An 18,820-nucleotide genomic window follows, 5' to 3' on the forward strand; every position below is an offset into this window, starting at 1 on the left:
GGGCTCTAGATACGACTGGATGATATCTGTATGAAATAATGAGGTGATCACTGATCAGTCATAACGATTATCCATGCGTAACGCAATTTTCGGGAACGACTGTCTACTGTGACAATTCTTCGTCAGCCCGTGCGCATGTCTTTTTTGATTATGGATGTGGGTAAGTCAGGGCACATGACTATGTGGCCTTGCCCATCTCTTCAGATCACCTATGATACTCGTGGATGATCAGCGCCACTCTGCTCCCGTTCGAATCCCCGCCATTCATTTGAAGCTCGCAGAGTCGGACGAGGTCCAATGTCGAAACCGGTTGAAAGGGCCCATCGTCCTTTTACAGCTGATTCAACCTCCAGTCTTCGCTTTCTTAACGGGTAGAGCAGGGACCTTGAAACCGCTAGAATCGATCTTCGGAACTGGGGGAGGTGCCATGCTACCTCCACCAACTTGAGTGAACGTGCCGTTCTTGAACCATCGGTCTTCATCGGCTTTGCGTTTGCGGTTGGCTTCTTCGCGTTTGCGAGGGTCAATCAGTTCCATGCCTTGTACCGGTGTGAAGGCGACATTCGTAGCAGTTCCACCAGAGCCCCCAACATTGGTCTTGAGCCCGCTGCCTACGCCCGCAGCTCGAAGACCTTGTGCCTTGAGAGCGCCTTGACTTGCGATGCCACCTTGGAAGCCTCGCAGTGATGTCGTCGTACCACTGGAATTCGCTGGAGTGGCATCACCCCAGCCCTGGTTCTTTTTGGACAACTTTGCTCTGGTGCGTTGGTCGATCTGTGTAGCACGCACACGGCCGTCATCTTGCGCACCAATCATGCCTAGCCCCTTGGAGCTGTCTCCGAAGCCGACTTCAGCTTCTTCCTTACCAAAAGCCATTCTGTTTTGGGCCTTTCGCAAATCAGTCATCGCGGTCGCTTCCTTCATCTTGCGCACTCTTCGACCCCCGCGCTTCCTACTAGGTTTGTCATCTGGCGCGGGAAGTGCTCGTATTCCACTATTCGGCGGTGCCTCCGACAGCTTGTTGACTCGTCGTTCCACTTCCTCGGCCATCTGCAGACCGTACTCCCCTGAGGGTGAGGCATGTATGCTGTCTGTACGTGCCACGAGCACGATCTTCGCAGACAGAATTCTCATGGCTTGGACCTTGAGATCTTGAGGTATTTGTCGAATGATGTCGTTATTAAAGAGAATTCCTTGGTTTCGGATGCCAACGTTGGTTGCAAGACCTACGCCACGAGCGCTCTTTTTGTTGCCTAATGGAGCAATATTGCAAGATGGTGTCTTTGCCAGACCTATGATGCCCCCGGTATAGTTGATGAGCTGTGCCGCAGTGGAAGATCCGATGAGCGCAGTGAGATTGGGGGCAAACATCGACATGCGAGATTGCACGTAGTCCGTGAGCGTTCGCTTCGCGCTGTCCAACCTCAGTACCATTTGACATGCCCTTCGCACGGTCGCCAGCTCGTTGTCGGGCAAAGGTGTTCCGGCAGTATTAGTCGCCTCGAGTGTAACGACCATGAGAGACGGGCTGTCGAGCACTTGCTTCAGTGACTGCCCAACGAGATTGTCCGTCTTCTCGCTGATGGCTTTGATGTCCTCCATGGGCCCGTTGCCAATGATTGCCACAGCCTTGGCATAATCCAGTGGATTCTGGACCAAAGTCTCAAGCTCCGGAAAGCAGACGGAGTAGTGATCGCGAATGAACTTATGCACCAGGATGATCTCCCCATCAATCTGCGTGGACAGCGTATTCGATTGCGTGAGCAGCTTGTACTCGGGATTATCCTCGATGTTGCCAATGTTCCGCGTTTCCTGCCCCGGTGGCAAGCTCTTGTAGTGGTCAATGTCCTGTGCACCGGACTCGTCAGGACTAGTCGCAAGATTAAACTACCGATGACATGTACATGGAGGGTGGGAACGGGGACTTACCTTCAGCAGAGGATCCAACTGCTTCATCAGACCAGCAACGCTACGCACATCAGTCACGCTCTGCAACTCCAGCTTCTCCACGCGCGCCTTGGTCTCCTCCGCGGTCTCGTCATCGTCCATCTTGAGATGGCCCGGTACGTTTCCGTCGCTGCCTCCTCCATCATCGCCCACCGCTTCCTCGTCGCCGTCGAGGTCCATATCGCCATTCTGGGAGCCGGCGGCGTGCTCATCTTGCGTATCGCCCAAATGGAACTCATGTTCTACGGCGTGCTCATCGTTTTCGTCGCCCGAGTCGCCAAAGTCGTTCAACAACTCATCGGCAACAGTGGCCATGGTCGGGGACACGGAGCGCACAAGGCGCTGCTGCACACGAGATATTGACCAGCGGTAGGATTGTGGTAGATGACTGTCGGCGTGGCAGTATGTAAGGTAATCGCAGATTCCGGCCCTTGAGATGTTGTGGAGTGGAGGTAGGAGGTAGCGGAATAGCGAACGCCGAACGCCTGTGAAAGTGACGCGGACGCGATTCGGGGTTCGGACTTTTCTCGGCGCTCTCTTCCTCCTCCACGTCTTTCCTCTTACTCTGATCTCCATTACACCCACCTCACTGTCGCACGCCGCCACAATCACCGCCACCATGGACTCCTCGCGTGGCCCTCCGCGGGTCAAGAACAAGGCGCCGGCGCCGCAGCAAATCTCTGCTGAACAGCTGCTGCGAGAGGCTGTGGACCGACAGGAACCCGCTCTCACTGCGCCGACGCAGCGGTTTGCCGATCTGGAAGAGCTCCATGAATACCAGGGCCGGAAACGTAAAGAGTTCGAAGACTATGTCCGCCGCAATAGGCTCAACATGGGCAATTGGTTCCGATATGCCGCCTGGGAACTCGAGCAAAAGGAGTACCGTCGCGCGCGCTCAGTCTTCGAGCGTGCCTTGGACTGTGAGCCGACAAATGTCCAGCTATGGGTCAGGTATATCGAAGCAGAGATGAAGGAGAGGAACATCAATCACGCCCGAAACTTGCTCGATCGCGCAGTGACTATTCAGCCGAGAGTCGACAAGCTGTGGTACAAATATGTCTACATGGAGGAGATGCTGGGAAACGTGGCTGGCACACGTGCAGTATTCGAGAGATGGATGAGTTGGGAGCCCGATGAGGCTGCCTGGGCTGCGTACATCAAATTGGAGACGAGATATGGCGAGTTCGATCGTGCACGTAACATCTTTGAGCGCTTCACCATTGTACACCCGGAGCCTAGAAATTGGATCAAGTGGGCACGCTTTGAAGAGGCAAACGGCACGAGTGACCTCGTCCGGGATGTGTTCGGCATGGCCATCGAAACGCTCGGAGACGAATTCATGGACGAAAAGCTGTTCATTGCGTATGCCAGATTCGAGGCCAAGCTGAAAGAATTTGAGCGTGCTCGCGCCATTTACAAATATGCTCTGGATCGCATGCCGCGCTCCAAGTCTGCCACGCTCCACAAGTCGTATACCACCTTCGAGAAACAATTTGGAGATCGCGAAGGAGTAGAAGATGTGGTGCTATCAAAGCGTCGGGTGCTCTACGAGGAGCAAGTGAAGGAGAATCCCAAGAACTACGACGCTTGGTTCGACTACGCCCGCCTTGAGGAAGCTGGAGGCGATCCTGACCGAGTCCGAGATGTATATGAACGCGCGATCGCCCAGATGCCCCCTTCACACGAGAAGCGCCATTGGAGACGGTACATCTATCTCTGGATCTTCTACGCCATGTATGAGGAGCTCACAACCAAGGACTTGGACCGCGCTCAACAGGTTTATGATGAGGCGATCAAAATCGTGCCGCATAAAAAATTCACATTTGCCAAAATCTGGGTATTGAAGGCGCAATTTCACCTTCGAAGACAAGAACTGGATAGGGCTAGGAAGACTTTGGGAATGGCCATTGGACTCTGCCCGAAGAACAAAGTCTTCCGATCCTACATCGAGCTCGAACTCAAGCTATTCGAGTTTGTACGTTGTCGGACGCTGTATGAGAAGTGGATTGAGTTCGACTCTAGTAATTCCCAGGGCTGGATCAAATTTGCGGAATTGGAGAGAGGCTTGGAAGACTTGGAGCGTGCACGTGCCATTTTCGAATTGGCCATTCAGCAGGATCAACTGGATATGCCCGAATTGGCATGGAAAGCGTACATTGATTTCGAAGAGGAAGAGGGCGAATTCGATAAAACGCGCGATCTGTACGAAAGGCTCTTGCAGAAGACGCAGCACGTCAAAGTCTGGATCTCGTATGCCCATTTCGAGATCAACGTTCCCGATAAGGCGGAGGAGTCCTCCGTTGAGGCAGAAGACGCACCCGTGTCTGATGCTGCTAAAGCGAGAGCGAGACAAGTGTTTGAGCGTGCGCACAAGGCATACAAAGAAAGACAACTGGTGGACGAGCGGGTCTCTTTGCTTGCTGCGTGGAAGAGCTTCGAAGATACGCATGGCTCCCCTGAGGAGATCGAGAAGGTGGCCAAGATGCTGCCAAGGAAGGTCAAGAAGAGGAGAAAGCTGGACGACGGCAGTTTCGAGGAGTACATGGACTATGTTTTCCCAGCGGACGACGCAAGTAGCGCGAAGATGGCCAAGCTCATGGCGCAGGCGCAACAGTGGAAGCAGTCGCAGGCCAACGCCGCGGGTTGAGTGCGTGGTGAAGCTCGGCGACTGCATCATTGGTCGCACTGTTCAATATTGCGCGTCCCTCGCAGGAGAGGGACCGGGAGTGAGCGGGCTCAAGCAGCTGTGCGAAGTGTGCTCTTGACTGAGCACGCATGGTGACGCGTTGACTTTGAGCTTTCGTCGACGTTTAGGATGACTGGAAACGATTCGTGAGATGTCCAAGCGGATCGCAGACACCCTCGCAAGCTCCAGGCACATGGATGTTTCTGCAACAAAATCAAAGACGTTTCGGCGGGCAGGTGAGTTTCAGGTCAGCTCCCCTACACTGCATATTTCATTCCGTAGGTGATCCGACCGCCCTGCGCGCATATTCGGACTTCCGTCGGCTCCTGAGTACAACCACGGACGAGGAAAGCAGGTGCAGTATGAAGTGGCAGTGTTCAGTACGAATGCTGGTGAAGTCTTCGACCCTCGGGCTTAGCACAGCGTTGTTGGGGTGTCATGGTATTGCATTGCATCAAAACTCCTCTCACTGCGGTCTAAGCACAGTGTCCAATGGAGAAGCCAAGATTGCTGACTCAATTCCTCACGTTCGTGAGAATGTTCCGCTTCCGTTTCCCTTCCAGTGCCATCACCATCGAGGCATCCATGTTGTCGCTTGTAGACGTTTGCTGCTTGAATGTTTTCTGCTTTCGCTTTGATGAAACTGTGCCAACGGCAGCCAAGTAAGGCAGGTACATGTAGGGTAGGTAGGTAGCACCTTTGCGCGAGCAGTCACTACCTACGGTACGTAGAGAAAGAGCCCACGGGAACACCGCCCTCTTTTTAACGGTTCACAACACCACATGCGAGAACATGTCAGTCAATCGCGGGCGATTATTACCGAGTAGAGAATACAGATATATTCGAATCCATCAGGAACTAGAACTACCACAGGCTGCCAAGGAATCGAAGAGCGCGCCTTTCCTCCAACCCAATAATGCAATCAATACACGCATTCGTAGACTCTTCTTACGCCTTCCACAACGCCGCCTCGCGCGCTCGAGGGCCACGCACAAGATATTTAATGCCGCAACAGCAACAGCAAGAACAACAACAGCAGCAACAACAACAAAATCTCCCTCTCTCCTCCCAACTCGCGCGAAAACGCGAATGGAACCGCGGCCCACTAACCGATCTCTTCCCACGCCTTCCAGACTTCATTCTCGAACGTCTCCTCGACCTCATCATTTCCAAAGGCTTCACGTACAATTTAAGCCACTCCAAACTCTCCAACGCGAAACGCTACACGGCAATTGTCATTGCGCATTGTCGACATGCGCACTCGGACTATGATCAATTATTGCTGCGGGATCGACTGGAGAGGTTCGAGGCGCGCAGGAGGACGGCGGAGCGCGTGTGGAAGGTGTTGAGGGAGTGGTCGCCGTGGGAGAGGGATAATGAGGTGTTGGAGAGGTGTTTTCGGGCGACGTTGGTGCCGCCGGAGGAGAGGGATGAGAGTTGGGATCCGATGGTGAGGGGATTTTTTTTCTTGTTTCTTTCTTCTTTCTTTTACTTCCATGTTCTATTCTCACTAGGTATTGATGGAGACGACGCGTTTTTTGTTGCTCAATATATTGTAATGGGGGTGGGGCTGACATCTTCTAGGACGTGGATGAAGAATCCGACTTCGAGGACCCCATGGATATCGATTGAGAGCAATGATGATGGGTCGAAGCTCGTTTGCAGTTTAAGTATACATAACGTATCTAGATGTACGAAAGCAACAGTAGCGCCCGCTAGCTGCAAGAAGGAGTGCAAAATGCGAAAGCTCATCCTTCAATATGAAAGCCCAAATCGAACGCTCGAAAGCTCAGCTCACGCTATCCTCAGGACTGGACTCCTCCATTTGCGGCACCATCTTGGCCCTCAATGTACTTGCTGTACTCCTCTAATCGCCGGGCCTCTTCTGCCTCCTTGTCTATGTCTTTCTTGAATGACTTTTTAAACTTTTCTTCGCCATTTGAAATGGTTGCTGCCAGAGGTCGACCGGAATAGCCTCTGCCATCGCAGGCGTCGGCGCATGCCCTGGCCGCCATGGCATTGCTAAACCTGATGGTGACCACCCCGTCTTCTTCCCGGTCGAAGATGGTGATATTCTTGACGTCACCGTGCTTCTCCGCTTCTTCCCTCATATCCTCCATAATGTCTTCTCGCAGACCTTCGTCGTCGGCAAGCTCCTGCAGCGTGAAGACGTATTTGAGCACCACCACCTTGTCGGCACGAGAAGAAGTCTGCTTCATCGTCGAGACATCGTCGTCGGACCAGTCCGCGAGACGACTGTTCATCTCCTCGGCCTTCTTCTTGGTCTTCACCTTCGAGGGCTTTCCTTTGTAGGCCGCATTCCGATCCTCGACTACAGTGTCGTCCTTAACGCTGTCCTCCTTGTGGCGCTTGTAGCTATGATCCGCTTCTGCGACCGTGATGCGGCCCGTCGGGAGATCGGGATCGCGTGGGAACTCGTATCCATCTTGCATGTTGATGGCCATGGCCACCGACTCTGGTCGAAAGTAGATAATCAGGGCTTCGCCCTTGAAGTTGCCGTCTTTGTCGTTGTATAGCTTAATGCGCTTCTCGTTGTCGTCAGGGCTCTCCGCAATGATGCCGTATCTCTGAAAACAGGCCCGGACTTCGTCAACGTCGACATCGCTCGGTAGACCAGACACGAAGACGGCGGTGGAACGGCGTGGCGCACTGGAGGTGGCAGGTCCCGAGGCACTGGCTTTCGCTTTCTTGTTGGGCTCGGACTGCAGCAGACCGTTAGTGATATCTTCTGCGCTGCGAGGCCAGAAGAGCAGGGAAGAGGGGGGAGGAGGAGGAGGAGGAGGAGGAGGAGGAGGAGGGAGGGGGAGGAGAAGGAGGGGGAGGGGCCTCACATCGTCCTGGTTGGCCTTTCGTTTCTTCATGGGGTCGAGAGCGGGCGCTTCGTCGTCTACGCCAGCGACCTTGTAGATCTCGGCTTGCTGCTTCATGAGAGCTTCGTCCATCTAAAGCACGTCGACAAACACATAGTTAGAGGGCACGGTCGACCGGTAATGCAGCAGTAGTACCGTCTTGCTCCACTTGCTTGGGCCCGCCAGCCATTCCCACTCGTCGCCATTCTCGTCCTCGAGAAGGTACGATGAGTTTTCCTTGGAGTATGAGATGCGCGGATCCGAGTCAAAGTCGTCAGGATCCGCCGGGAAGGGTGCTCGTGGGGCCATGTTGAGCGGCGGTGGCGGTTGATGAGGTGTGTGTAGGAGGTGTGGATGGTAGTAGGTAGTGGTGAGGTACGGTAAGGTAAGTTACCTAAGTACCTTCCAGGTTCCAGCAAGAGAGAGAGTGTCTTGTGCCTGAGGCCACCACGAAGCTCGAGTATAGTAGTAGTTACCAGGTAGTTCTACCTTGCAGCTACATACCTGTACCTGAACTCAGGTACCCCACCTACTGTCTACGGTAGGCTTGGACCCATGGGCTCAAATACCAGACAATCATGCTCTCTGTTGGGCCCGGTCTGCCTCAAATCATCTATAGACATGACGATGTGCTTCCTTGAGTCACTCTCACGACCTGTCTGGACGAGCATTCTATGGAGTCGTAACTCCTTGTCCACTTGGCGCGCATTTGCGCGAGCTACTTTAACAGCGACTAAGGTCGATCTCCTGGAAAGGTCAGCACATACATACGATGAGGGCAGTTGAGCCTAGGAGGTAGCTTAAAGGCATACCAACGTTCTTGAGCCAGGCAGACGGTCGAAAAGGCTGTATCGATTTTCACCGGAGGGTCCCAAAGCATCTCGAGAGAGCGCTTGTCTGTGAGTCTTGGCAGCTACAGCACATCTCTGTCCATACATGTACCTTACCTACAGGTACCTGTATACTGCATCCATACTGCATCCATACCGTCGACATCACTTCCCGCTCGCCAAGTCACCGCCATGCTCTCTTCCGCCCCCACCTCCACCTCCGCCTCCCCTACCCTTCTCTGCTCAGGGCTGTTCCACCCTCCCCGTCCGCTGGAACAACTTCGGAGGCAACAAACCCAAAACCGACGTCACTGCACGCACGCATAGGTCAGGTACCTCCCACCTTCTAGGAGGTACATTTCTCCGACACACCATACATGTAGCCCTACTTGCCCTAACTCCTACCTGCTACCTCCTAACCGGTCATCCCTTCTGCGCCGTGTAGCCATAATTGGCTTCGACCTGTGCTCTCCCTCCCTCTGCACCACCCGCGCCCGCGTAACGACGTGGCCGCCGGGCATCATGTCAACGACAGTGGATGGTGACCCGCCTGTGGAAACACCGCCATGACGTCCTGTCACTCGCTCTATTCTCGGCTGCTAATATAACACGTCGATCACGTACCTGACCTTCCACGTTCTCCTTCGACACATGCTCGACAGCACACGACTAAACCGTCGCGCGTGCCTGGGCATTCTCCCACCGTCTTTGGAATGAGTCCCTCAAAAGGCCGCCCTGAACTGGGCGCAGAGAAATCGAGTAAGCCGCCACATGCCAAAAAGTCCAAACGACGCGCTCCCCGAGGCTTTCGAGATCGACCATGGGTTCCTGGCAAGACACTCCCTACATACACGGGGCCTTATCCTGTGGGTAGCATGGAAATTGAATGTCCGGCCTCGAATCCGAGAGCCTTCTCGCATATCACTCGCAACAAACGCCACATCCTGCAGCTCGAGACCGTGCTCATGACCATCTACTATCCCGCTGCCATTGACCAAGAAGAGAAACTTCCGAAGACGAGCAGTCGATTCTCTCGGGAGCTCTGGCTCGGCAGACCCCGAGTCTCGATTGCTCAAGGATATGGAAAATTCGCGGGCGTAGGCTCATTGGCTGTTCCCGTCTTTGCGACCACAATGCTCACGAAGCTCCCGGCCTTTCGAAATGCACCCATTGCCCGCTACTGGGCTCCAGAAGCGGATACGAAGACGGAAGGCTTGAAGGCCAAGCACGAGGCGGGTACGAAGCCGAACGAGAGCTCGTCGGACGAACCTCAGTTTCCTGTGATACTGTTTTCCCATGGGCTGGTAAATCCATCACTGATCACTTGTCCTCATTATGTCTCAGACTACTATTGCTGACGTGAATGCACCGTATTCTTCTAGGGGGGCACCAGGACCATGTATTCTTCAGTCTGTGGTGAATTTGCCAGCTACGGCTTTATCGTGATTGCAGTGGAGCATCGTGACGGTTCTGGTCCACGAACGTACATCAATCATGCGAAGCGCGGGGAGGGAAGCGCAAGCGACCTCGAAACTCGAGGCAAACTGGACCACGATCCCCATGAGAAGGAACGAGGGTACAGTATCATAGACTACATCTTCCCCAAGGACAATCCGCTCGATACCTCTCCATTGAACGAGAAAGGCGTGGATACCGAACTTCGAGATGCACAAAAAGATTTGCGCCTGGCGGAGATTGAGGAAGCCTACGGCGTCTTTACCGAGATCATCAAGGGTAATGGTCAAATGATTTCCGACAAAAATCTGAGGAGAAAGGGGTACAAAGGGAGCTCGCGTCATGGGCTGGAGGGTGTAGATTGGTCGCAATGGAAAGATCGAGCTCGACTCGACCACGTCACAGCTGCTGGTCAGTACCTTTCCCTCCCCCTTCCCAAGCTTGTAATAGACTGCTAGCAACTCTGTCCGCAGGTCGGACTTGTAACTTTTGGTAGTAGATACAGGTATTATACAGTTTCGAAAATGTGCTCATCTCATCTCTCTCCAGGACACTCGTTCGGAGCGGCAACCACAGTCGACATTCTACGGCAGAGCGAGCGATTCCATTACGTTTCGCAAGGCATTCTCTACGATGTCTGGGGCGCCGGAACTCGAGGAGCGGACGACAACGAACCGAAGCAGCGAGTGCAAGCACCTGTCTTGGCGATCAACAGCGAAGCCTTCACATATTGGCCAAGCAACTTTGAGCTCGTGGAATCGATTGTCAAAGAGGCCGAGAGTGAACCCTTGCCTAGTCCAGCATGGCTCTTGACGATCCGTGGCACAGTAAGTGGAACAACATGTTCTGACGAGGATGCGCAAGTCTGTAACACCAATGTAGGTACACATTTCGCAGTCGGACTTCAGTCTGCTATATCCGCACGTGTCCAGTTTGCTGTTGAAGATGACGGCATGTCCACGGAGAGCGTTGGATTTGAACATTAATGCTTCCCTCGAATTCCTCGATCAAACCTTACCCGCAGACCTGGCCGCGGTGAATCGAGCGTACCAGAACGAGAAGCTGTTGGAGCAGTCGCCCAATCCGCTCGAGCGCATCTCGTCCAACCTGTTACATAAGCCCACAAACGAGAAATGGATCGCGGCGCGGCTGCACATTCCGCACGAGTGGCTCTATCGTCTGAGTCCTCGCCTCTTTCGCGAACTGTCACGCCGGGAGGATAAGCGCAAAGGCAGAGTCATCGAGGCGGGCGATGAGGTCTGGTTACATTGCAAGCCTACGGAGAAGAGTCTCAAGCAGTACTTGGATCGTACGGGCAGATCGACATCCGATGCTGTCCATCAGAAGACGTCGGATGGTACCACCACTGCAGAGCCGGTCATCCCGCAAAATCCTCCCCTCTAGCCGAAATCTTGGCTTCGTCGTCACAGTCGCACCGTCCTCCTCTTAGTCAGGCACCATGCAGTAGCTCAAATGGGCACAATTCGCAAGCGCAGCTGTTGCGACACAACGTACAACCCACTACTAGTGGGTGACTGCGCAGAGTTTCGAAGAGAAATGGGCTGCATCCGAGCCATGTCTCATCGACGGGCTCTCCATTCTTCTGTCCAGGATGTGCAGAATTGCATCCAACGCCTTGCTCATCGTTGGTGAGAATGATTTTCCTCTACGATGCTAATTCTGCCAGAGCAGAGTCTTTCGGAACGAGACGTCCGCCACTCACGCTGTACACTCTCGGTCGGTCGCGACCATGTAGTCAGCTGGGGTGATCGTGGCCTCCCGGCCGAGGCTCCCGATTGATATGTGTCAGGGGATACTCTTGCTTCGTCTCGACGGGTTGTGAGTGCAGAGGCGATGGAGGCCCACGACTGATACTGGGACTGATACTGTTCACACTCCGGCCGTCCCCTTCGATGCTCTCCAAGTCGTCGTGGTCTCGCATGCCTTCTGGTTTCACGTCACGCAACTGCTCTACGTAGTCGTAGGCGAACTCGCCGAGCTCGGTATCATCGATTCCCACTTCTTCTTCCTCGGGAGTGGCTCGGAGCTTCAGGCTGGGAAGCCAACGAGAGAGAAAGGACAGGGTCAACAGAATGATGCAGGTCATGGCAAAAGAGTACGTCATTCCCGTCACCGAGTCAGCCAATTGAATGGCAAGCTGAACCCAGTGTTGGTTGATCCAGCCGCCATCAATCTTGGTGACGCCGTCCAGATGCGCAATGTAGTCGGCGGCGAAGAAGCCCGTGAGCAGGTTGCCGAGGAGACCGCCAATGCCATGTACGGCGAAGATGTCCAGGGCGTCATCGGCACCCAGGTAATACTTGAGCTGGGTGGCGAAATTGCATCCAATTCCCGCCGTCAATCCATAGACGACGGCCGCCCAGGCGGGGATGAAGCCCGATCCCGGTGTCACGCAGACCAGACCGCTGATGACGCCCGAACAGAAGCCGACAGTGCTCCATTTCTTCTCGAGGCGGTAGTCGACCAGACACCAAGTGACGCCCCCGACGCATGCGGCGAGGTTGGTCACGAGCGCAGCCATGACTGCTCTCAGGTTGGCACCCAATGCGCTTCCCGCATTGAAGCCAAACCAGCCGACCCAGAGGAAGACGGTGCCGATCACAATGTAGGTGACATTGTGAGGACGGTAGTTGAGTGCGTGCGTGCCATGCCCTTTGCGCTTGCCCAGAATGTAACTGTAGGCCAATGCTGCAGTTCCACTGGAGATGTGCACGGGAGTGCCACCAGCGAAGTCCAGACCTCCCAATTTATATGACCAGCCAGCGGGATTCCAGGTCCAGCAGGCGATGGGATCGTAGACGAGCGTGGTCCACACAAACATGAAGATGACACAAGGGAGCAGTCGGCCTCGCTCGCTGACGGCTCCTGTGGCCAAGGCGACGGTAATGGAAGCGAACATTCCCTGGTAGACACAGTAGAGCAGGTCGGGAATGCGCGTTGATCCCACGGACGGACGGGCGAGGACATCTCGCAGGCCAAAGTTGGACAGGTCGCCAATGAAGGAGGATGCAGTGTGGCTGAAGGCCAGTGAGTAGCCCCAGAAGAACCATTGGAAGCTGACGACGGCAGTGGCCATGGTGCTGAGCCAGATGAGAGAAAGGGCGGATTTGCGGCGAGCCAGGCCCGAGTAGAAGAAGCTGGAAGACGACATGTCAGTACAGTGTATTGGCATTTCGCGATACGGCCAGGAAGTCGTTGACTTACCCCACTCCAGGAATCATCAACAGCACGAGGGCAGTGGCGGTGATGACCCAGGCGATGTCGCCGCTCGCATAGTAGATATTGACTGCATTTTTGGTGAGCAGCTGTTTGGTTATTACATTCCTGGGATCAGAAGAGTGGAGGTGAAGAGGGGTGAGGGGTGAGGGGAGGCGGGCACTGGAGGACATACGGTCTTCAGTGAGCGAGTCGCCACCAGTGGGCGCGGTGCCATTGTATTTGGCGACGCTCATATTGGGGGACAGGAGGTCGACTGGAGGTGGATGATGTTGTTGTTCCTAGGGAGGGGGATAGAGAGGAAGAAAGGGAGAGAGAGGGAGAGAGAAAGAGAGAGAGAGAGATGTCCCAGATTCGGGAGTTGGTGGTCTGGTGGTCTGGTGCAAAGAAGCCACGTGAAGATTCGAAGCGGAGCCGGGTGGCAGAAGGAGAGATCAAGAATGGAGGAGGATTGACGGTGACAGAAGCATAATAGAGTGATTTGCTTCTTGCAGTGCCGGGTTGCTCGAATGCCGGGCGTGGGAGGGTTTACATGGCAGTAGACTCGGCACTACTACATGTACTAGTGAGTGAGTGAGTGAGTGAGTGATGGGATGAGATCAACAATCAAAAGATGAGGCGAGGTGGGACTCGAAGTGTCAAGAGTGTCAAGAGTGTCAAGAGGTGTCGAGAGAGAGGGAGAGGGGGAAAGGCATGGTATGAATGACCGAGATGGGAAATGTGGGATGCTGCTCACGGTGCACGTCCTGCATGTTCGGTAGTTTCCCGTTGCCGTGCACGTGGTAGTGGTGGACCTGGTGGTAGTGGTGGTGGAGGTGGTGGAGGTGGATGTGAAATAACAATTGGAAGCACATCATCATCTCAACCGGATCCTGCCGCTCGAACATCCGCCCCAAATGGGGAATAGAGCCGCGCGCCTTTTCTTTTCTTTTTCCCTTTCTTTTTCGTGAGCGGCAGGTGCAGATGCAGGTGCGGATGCAGGTGCAGGTGCAGGTACAGAGTGGGGCGAGGTTCACGGCGATGCGAGGCGAGAAAAGGAAGGCGCATTCCTCTCTGGGTGTTCTTTCCCTCTCTCCTAGGCGGTAGCAGGTACCTCCATAGGACTCTAGGACATCCTTCCAACTGAAACTCCTCCCTCTTCCCATTTGACATTCTCTCACCCAGGTAAAAGGCACGCTAGAAGACAACCTGGAAAAACTCCACTTTTTCCCAAGTCGATCTTATCAATTCTCTCTAGCGAGCATCTCCACTTCTTCTTTCTTCTTCTGCTTCTTCACTCTTTCCCTTCTCACTCCACTCCACTCTACTCCACTCCACTCCTGCCCACCTCAGCCAACCACAGCTTCCCGCTCGCAGACGCAAGCCCAGCCCAGCCTATATGCTTGGCATGCAGGACGCGATGTGTGATGGAGACGCGCATCGCATCTTATCTCTTGTGTGAGGCTGGGCGGTGCCGTGACGGTTTCGCCTTGGATATTCTTTTTTCTCCCTCTGGCCTTGCGTTGGGGGTGTTTGCGGATCTCTCGTACCTTTTGTGATGTACATGTGACAAGACTACATAGTATCTGTACAAGGTACGTAGGTACGTAGGTACATGTAGGAGGTAGTGAAAGGAGGGAAAGATATCTATGCCAGACGTCAAACGTCCCGGGGCAGTGGGGCGCCGAGAACCCGTGCCTTATCTGAGTTTATCTAGCCCCTGACCCTGGCCTCGGTCCCGCGTCTCTAAGCGGCTATTCTTCCCGCTTGCCGCCTTTTGCTAGTAGTAGACTTCCCGTCTCCCGAACAGCTTCACAAATCTCTCTCTCATCATTCAGGAAAGGTAGGTACCTACAGGTATCAATATCAATATCACACCACCCAGCACGCTTCATCTCTCCCCTTATCGCTTTGCTCCGAACATCTCCTTTTACAACCCCGACAAAGAACTGTATTTCTGTCCTGCATAATCATGCATAATCATGATGTACCTGCATATGTGATTGACTGCTCTACCTTGAACTCTCTCTCACACTCACACTCACTCTCTCGTGTCTCTATCTCTTGGCAAAAGGAACCTGGAATTGACCCTTCTTTCCCCACGCATTTCAGTCATCCATTGGCTTTTTTACTTTTTTCTTTTCTTTCCTCTTCAGACTTCAGCCCACGTCCCACGAACTCTCTCTCTCTCACACATCACCGAGGAGAATAGAGCACAACTGCCCAGCCCCTTGGACCGACACCCCTGAGTAGGTGCTCATCAATAAATCTCGTATCACTCGCAAAACGTCTTTTTGGGGGGGAGGACCGGGGGGACTCGGAGATCCAGATCCAGAACCAGAACCATCTTCTTTCTTCTTTCACCTCCTCATCTTCCCTCCCGTAGAATGAACGAATGCATTTCCATGGAATACATACGAGGTACATACATACTTGATTTCCGCCAAAAGAAAAGAAAGAACAAGAGGATAAAAGAAAAAGAAAAAGAAAAAGAAAAAGAAAAACAGGTAATCCGGAAATCTTCCTCCTACCTATGAGCAAAGACTGCCAAGACACCTCTCTCTGACTCTCTAACTCTGACTCTCTATAGACATGGTATCAAAAAACTCCAATCGAACGAGGTTTAAAGATCAAGTATTCCCACATTACAAAAAGTCCGTCGCCCGACAATTGAGAAGTACTAGCCTAAGGTACCTAGCTAGGTACAGGTAGGTACATGTGTAGGTAGTTCTCGTGCTCCACACAAATCATCATCATTATCATCATCATAGAAGAAGATAGAGTGCGATTCATTTCTCGTTCTCGCCATGAGTAACATGTACTTTGAACATGCCTTATCATACTGTTTTGTGGATACGTGGTCGGATGGAATACAGTAGGTATAGTGGATCCACTGTACCTTATGCATGCATGCACGTTCAACTCGCGCCCTGAACCGTGCCAGGGACGAATGACGCCGTGTGCATGAATGCGAATTTCATCTCGACAGGGAGAGGCACTCAGCCTTATTAGGAGTGACATGTACCTACTGGCTATGTACCTGAGTGAGTGACGTGTTGACGGCACCAACCAGCCCTGGACATTGTTAATGATCGACTACAACATATGGCAATGAGGCTGATCATAAGAGGCTGATCAGCAGTATGATGCTGATAGGGACCATCATCATCAAGATCGACGTCCCATCCCTCCTCCTAGTACCATCAGCAACTAATGCCATCAGATCACGTCTGGGCATCACCCTTCGGTCGTTTCGACCATTCGCCTCGAAGCTCCTCTGCGAGATCGGTGTTACTGGGCCAGCCAGTGTGTCCCTCGTGGTCTTGGATGAGCTCCGCAATGTATTGGCACTTGGGTCCGTCGGTGCAGTACAGCCCTGCTGCATACAAACACTGCGTGGACATCAAACGGGAAGCATTGTCAGTCAGCTTCATAGCGATGCCGCCGATGGTGTCGATACACTCGGAGATGACCTTGTCACGCTGCAAGTACTCCAGATAGCCACCTGCAGCAGGTTGGTGTATCAGTAATAGTATTCGTGCCATACAGGACATCTGCACCGAGGCACCAAAGGCAGGAGGATGGATCCATAGGGGCCGAAACGCTCGGTTAGATGGCCCTTCTGCTTCCTTGGTCAGCACACTGAATCCAACCTCGTGCTATCCTATGCTCACTGCATCATGCTGCGTGGCTGGAGACTTACCAACTGGAAGCGGGTTGAAATGAATGCTGATGCTGCTTCGCCAGTCGTCAAGCATATTGAGCAAAGTGTTTGCTCTCGCAATTTGGGTGGTGAGGTCGGCCTGCCCCAGCTGCTTCTCCTCCCGGGAGCTGTAGTTGACCGCCTGTGCCAAGATATAAGTGACCTTGGAAGCCATGTCCCAAATATCCATCATTTGCTATGTGACTTTGGGGTCAGCGGATGCGGCCGATGATTCTGGCGTATAGGCAGACGAGCGATGCCAGTGCATCGCTTGCCACTTACCTTGGTAGGTTTGAAGAAGCTGAAGCACCGCCGATTCTCACGAAAGGCAGCCCAAACGTCCTGTCTTAGCCAGGCCCACCAAATGGCTTGTTCCAGCCCTCCGGACTCACCATTGATCTCGCGACTACGTTGAATCCAGAAGACGCCTTTCAGATGTCTCTCCCACCCGTTCCCCGCGCCGTCGATCATCTCATATGTACTCACAATCAGCGCGGTTGCGAGGAGCTCGCGACTGTTCTTGTAAGTCGTGTACCTCATTGCGGTCTGTAAGTACCGTAAAGTCTCATAGTAATACTGCACTGCAGCAGTACGGTCTACATTGGCTTCGCCTGTACGCAAGGGCTTGATAGAGAGATGCCTTGCTCCTGCAATTGAAACCATCAGCAGCGGTTCTGTACCTTTTTGCGCCACCCAGACCAGTATCAACCTGCTGTTGTTGAAGAAGGGACGTACCTAGTGCCAGGAGCGCCTTCATTAAGCCTTCGTTGTGCAAGGCCAGATGCGGTATCAAGGTGGAAAAATGTTTAAGCGGGTCGAACAGGTCAATCCATAAGCTGATGCCTGTGACAAAACGTTGGAATATGTCAAATTCGTGATCTTTGAGCTGTATTGGCTCCGCGGCCTGCCAGTGCTGCCGTTCATCTTCTGCACCCTTGGCGCTGTTCGTGGTTGGGCACCAGGCAGATAGCTGTAACAACTTTGCAGGACTCTGTGAGGCGAAGCTGTCTAGTCCCAAGTATGGCCGGCTCACTGGCCGTGGTAGGTTCGGGTGTGCAGCGCCATCGGTATGGGCGTCATGGCGACGGGCGAGTGCAGCATCACCCAGAACCTCCAGAGACGGCACATCAAGGGAGCCAGTAGCTGCATCGCCGGCAAGAAGTCCAAACCAATGAAGCGGCGCGACTTCAGTCCCATAGCCTGCTGTGATTTAGTCGCTGTTGCGGCTCGCGCAGGGACGCTTCAATAGCTTGACACGGCCATGGTGCACGTGGTGGCGGACACACCTGTGGAGGTACTAGAGCTGCTCTGCGGGCTTGTGATCTGCGTTACTTCATCAACAGGAGCAGCCGACCATTGCTTGCCTATGCGAGTTTCGGACTGCTCTGGCAGTACATTACTCTGGGCGCCTGGCTCGGTGGCGACGCTTGCTGGCGGGGGCCGATCATGTACTGGCAGAGGGATCTCTGCACCGGAAGCCGCATAGTAGGGCGGAATGGAAGCTACACCGCCGGCTGTTGCAGAGTCAGGTTCAGGCGGCAGAGGGCCGTAGACACACGGTCTATTGCCTTTGGCACATGGACCGCATTGTGGCTTCACCTCGTCACATTTCATATGTCTCTTGCGACATATGGAGCTAGCCACACAGCAGTGGTCAGCGCTGCGCCCACAAGCCCCGCCACGCGCAGCAAGACAGCAGCCCTCTGCCAAGCAGCATTGGGTTGGTCGGTGGCAGCGGTGGAAGGCAGACAAACAAGCAGATGAAGAGTCGGCGCTCACCAGCCCGTCGTTGTGCGCAAGCCACGTCCGCGACTTTTGCGCGGCTTCCGCGCTGGCCCCGCGGCAACATGCATCCCACCACCTGCTGCTGCTGCTGGTGTCGCGGCGGTGATGGCGGCGGCGGCGGCGGTGGTGGTGATGGTGGTGGTGGTGCGCGGTCACATCGGTTCGTGGTTGTCCGGGTCGTGTCGTGTCGTGTCGTGTCGTGTCGCGTCGCGGTGTTGCGAGCAGGCTCGAGGCGAGGAACGAGTGTTTTCTAGAGTGGAGACTGGAGAGGTTGAATACCACTGAGAAATACATCCGGTTGGTCGAACGGCCCATCCCGCTCTCCGCC

The 18,820-nt window shown here is 54.0% G+C and overlaps 7 protein-coding genes across 7 annotated transcripts; 3 read left to right on the forward strand and 4 right to left on the reverse strand.

Moving 5' to 3' along the window:
- Positions 1 to 2: 2 nt before the first annotated feature.
- On the reverse strand, positions 3 to 2,349 carry SEPMUDRAFT_146406 (Nop domain-containing protein). Its single transcript, XM_016903634.1, has 2 exons — positions 1,930 to 2,349; positions 3 to 1,848 (listed from the first exon to the last, which is right to left on the reverse strand). Exons 1-2 carry the CDS (start codon positions 2,260 to 2,262, stop codon positions 343 to 345), a joined length of 1,839 nt encoding a protein of 612 aa, XP_016765485.1. The 5' UTR covers positions 2,263 to 2,349; the 3' UTR covers positions 3 to 342.
- A 195-nt stretch (positions 2,350 to 2,544) lies between these two features.
- SEPMUDRAFT_146407 (cell cycle control protein) lies at positions 2,545 to 5,005 on the forward strand. The gene has a single exon (XM_016903635.1). It carries the CDS (start codon positions 2,567 to 2,569, stop codon positions 4,592 to 4,594), a length of 2,028 nt encoding a protein of 675 aa, XP_016765486.1. The 5' UTR covers positions 2,545 to 2,566; the 3' UTR covers positions 4,595 to 5,005.
- Positions 5,006 to 5,636: 631 nt separating this feature from the next.
- Positions 5,637 to 7,859, forward strand: SEPMUDRAFT_130128 (uncharacterized protein; the record flags this gene model as incomplete). Its single annotated transcript, XM_016902338.1, has 3 exons — positions 5,637 to 6,083; positions 6,218 to 7,356; positions 7,486 to 7,859. 2 exons carry the CDS (start codon positions 5,637 to 5,639, stop codon positions 6,263 to 6,265), a joined length of 495 nt encoding a protein of 164 aa, XP_016765487.1. The 3' UTR covers positions 6,266 to 7,356; positions 7,486 to 7,859.
- SEPMUDRAFT_146408 (uncharacterized protein) lies at positions 5,729 to 7,859 on the reverse strand. The gene is made up of 4 exons (XM_016903636.1): positions 7,660 to 7,859; positions 7,486 to 7,596; positions 6,218 to 7,356; positions 5,729 to 6,083 (listed from the first exon to the last, which is right to left on the reverse strand). The coding sequence occupies exons 1-3, from the start codon at positions 7,810 to 7,812 to the stop codon at positions 6,439 to 6,441; spliced, it is 1,182 nt and encodes a 393-aa protein (XP_016765488.1). The 5' UTR covers positions 7,813 to 7,859; the 3' UTR covers positions 5,729 to 6,083; positions 6,218 to 6,438.
- Positions 7,860 to 8,527: 668 nt separating this feature from the next.
- Positions 8,528 to 13,706, forward strand: SEPMUDRAFT_146412 (uncharacterized protein). The gene is made up of 4 exons (XM_016903638.1): positions 8,528 to 9,637; positions 9,716 to 10,199; positions 10,338 to 10,615; positions 10,671 to 13,706. Exons 1-4 carry the CDS (start codon positions 9,047 to 9,049, stop codon positions 11,190 to 11,192), a joined length of 1,875 nt encoding a protein of 624 aa, XP_016765489.1. The 5' UTR covers positions 8,528 to 9,046; the 3' UTR covers positions 11,193 to 13,706.
- Positions 8,528 to 13,706, reverse strand: SEPMUDRAFT_146410 (ammonium transporter 1). The gene is made up of 5 exons (XM_016903637.1): positions 13,201 to 13,706; positions 13,014 to 13,095; positions 10,338 to 12,946; positions 9,716 to 10,199; positions 8,528 to 9,637 (listed from the first exon to the last, which is right to left on the reverse strand). The coding sequence occupies exons 1-3, from the start codon at positions 13,259 to 13,261 to the stop codon at positions 11,545 to 11,547; spliced, it is 1,545 nt and encodes a 514-aa protein (XP_016765490.1). The 5' UTR covers positions 13,262 to 13,706; the 3' UTR covers positions 8,528 to 9,637; positions 9,716 to 10,199; positions 10,338 to 11,544.
- A 2,285-nt stretch (positions 13,707 to 15,991) lies between these two features.
- Positions 15,992 to 18,509, reverse strand: SEPMUDRAFT_146414 (uncharacterized protein). The gene is made up of 5 exons (XM_016903639.1): positions 17,994 to 18,509; positions 17,443 to 17,907; positions 16,990 to 17,354; positions 16,708 to 16,903; positions 15,992 to 16,626 (listed from the first exon to the last, which is right to left on the reverse strand). The coding sequence occupies exons 1-5, from the start codon at positions 18,319 to 18,321 to the stop codon at positions 16,229 to 16,231; spliced, it is 1,752 nt and encodes a 583-aa protein (XP_016765491.1). The 5' UTR covers positions 18,322 to 18,509; the 3' UTR covers positions 15,992 to 16,228.
- Positions 18,510 to 18,820: the final 311 nt, after the last annotated feature.

Source organism: Sphaerulina musiva (genome assembly GCF_000320565.1).
Source record: "Sphaerulina musiva SO2202 unplaced genomic scaffold SEPMUscaffold_1, whole genome shotgun sequence".
Taxonomy (NCBI): Eukaryota; Fungi; Ascomycota; class Dothideomycetes; order Mycosphaerellales; family Mycosphaerellaceae; genus Sphaerulina; species Sphaerulina musiva.

Bases quoted from the DNA above. Each gene is read 5' to 3' on its own strand.
- SEPMUDRAFT_146406 (XM_016903634.1), bottom strand. From the start codon at position 2,262: ATGGCCACTGTTGCCGATGAGTTGTTGAACGACTTTGGCGACTCGGGC. The intron at 1,849-1,929 runs GTAAGTCCCCGT...TCCGGTGCACAG, and splicing joins AGTTGGATCCTCTGCTGAAG to GACATTGACCACTACAAGAG.
- SEPMUDRAFT_146407 (XM_016903635.1), top strand. From the start codon at position 2,567: ATGGACTCCTCGCGTGGCCCTCCGCGGGTCAAGAACAAGGCGCCGGCG.
- SEPMUDRAFT_146408 (XM_016903636.1), bottom strand. From the start codon at position 7,812: ATGGCCCCACGAGCACCCTTCCCGGCGGATCCTGACGACTTTGACTCG. The intron at 7,597-7,659 runs GTACTACTGCTG...GACGTGCTTTAG, and splicing joins CAAGCAAGTGGAGCAAGACG to ATGGACGAAGCTCTCATGAA. The intron at 7,357-7,485 runs GTGAGGCCCCTC...GGTCTGCTGCAG, and splicing joins GAAAGGCCAACCAGGACGAT to TCCGAGCCCAACAAGAAAGC.
- SEPMUDRAFT_146412 (XM_016903638.1), top strand. From the start codon at position 9,047: ATGAGTCCCTCAAAAGGCCGCCCTGAACTGGGCGCAGAGAAATCGAGT. The intron at 9,638-9,715 runs GTAAATCCATCA...GTATTCTTCTAG, and splicing joins TACTGTTTTCCCATGGGCTG to GGGGGCACCAGGACCATGTA. The intron at 10,200-10,337 runs GTCAGTACCTTT...ATCTCTCTCCAG, and splicing joins CGACCACGTCACAGCTGCTG to GACACTCGTTCGGAGCGGCA.
- SEPMUDRAFT_146410 (XM_016903637.1), bottom strand. From the start codon at position 13,261: ATGAGCGTCGCCAAATACAATGGCACCGCGCCCACTGGTGGCGACTCG. The intron at 13,096-13,200 runs GTATGTCCTCCA...CCAAAAATGCAG, and splicing joins CGACTCGCTCACTGAAGACC to TCAATATCTACTATGCGAGC. The intron at 12,947-13,013 runs GTAAGTCAACGA...GTCGTCTTCCAG, and splicing joins TTGATGATTCCTGGAGTGGG to CTTCTTCTACTCGGGCCTGG.
- SEPMUDRAFT_146414 (XM_016903639.1), bottom strand. From the start codon at position 18,321: ATGAAATGTGACGAGGTGAAGCCACAATGCGGTCCATGTGCCAAAGGC. The intron at 16,904-16,989 runs GTAAGTGGCAAG...AAAGTCACATAG, and splicing joins GCTTCTTCAAACCTACCAAG to CAAATGATGGATATTTGGGA. The intron at 16,627-16,707 runs GTAAGTCTCCAG...CCAAGGAAGCAG, and splicing joins TTTCAACCCGCTTCCAGTTG to AAGGGCCATCTAACCGAGCG.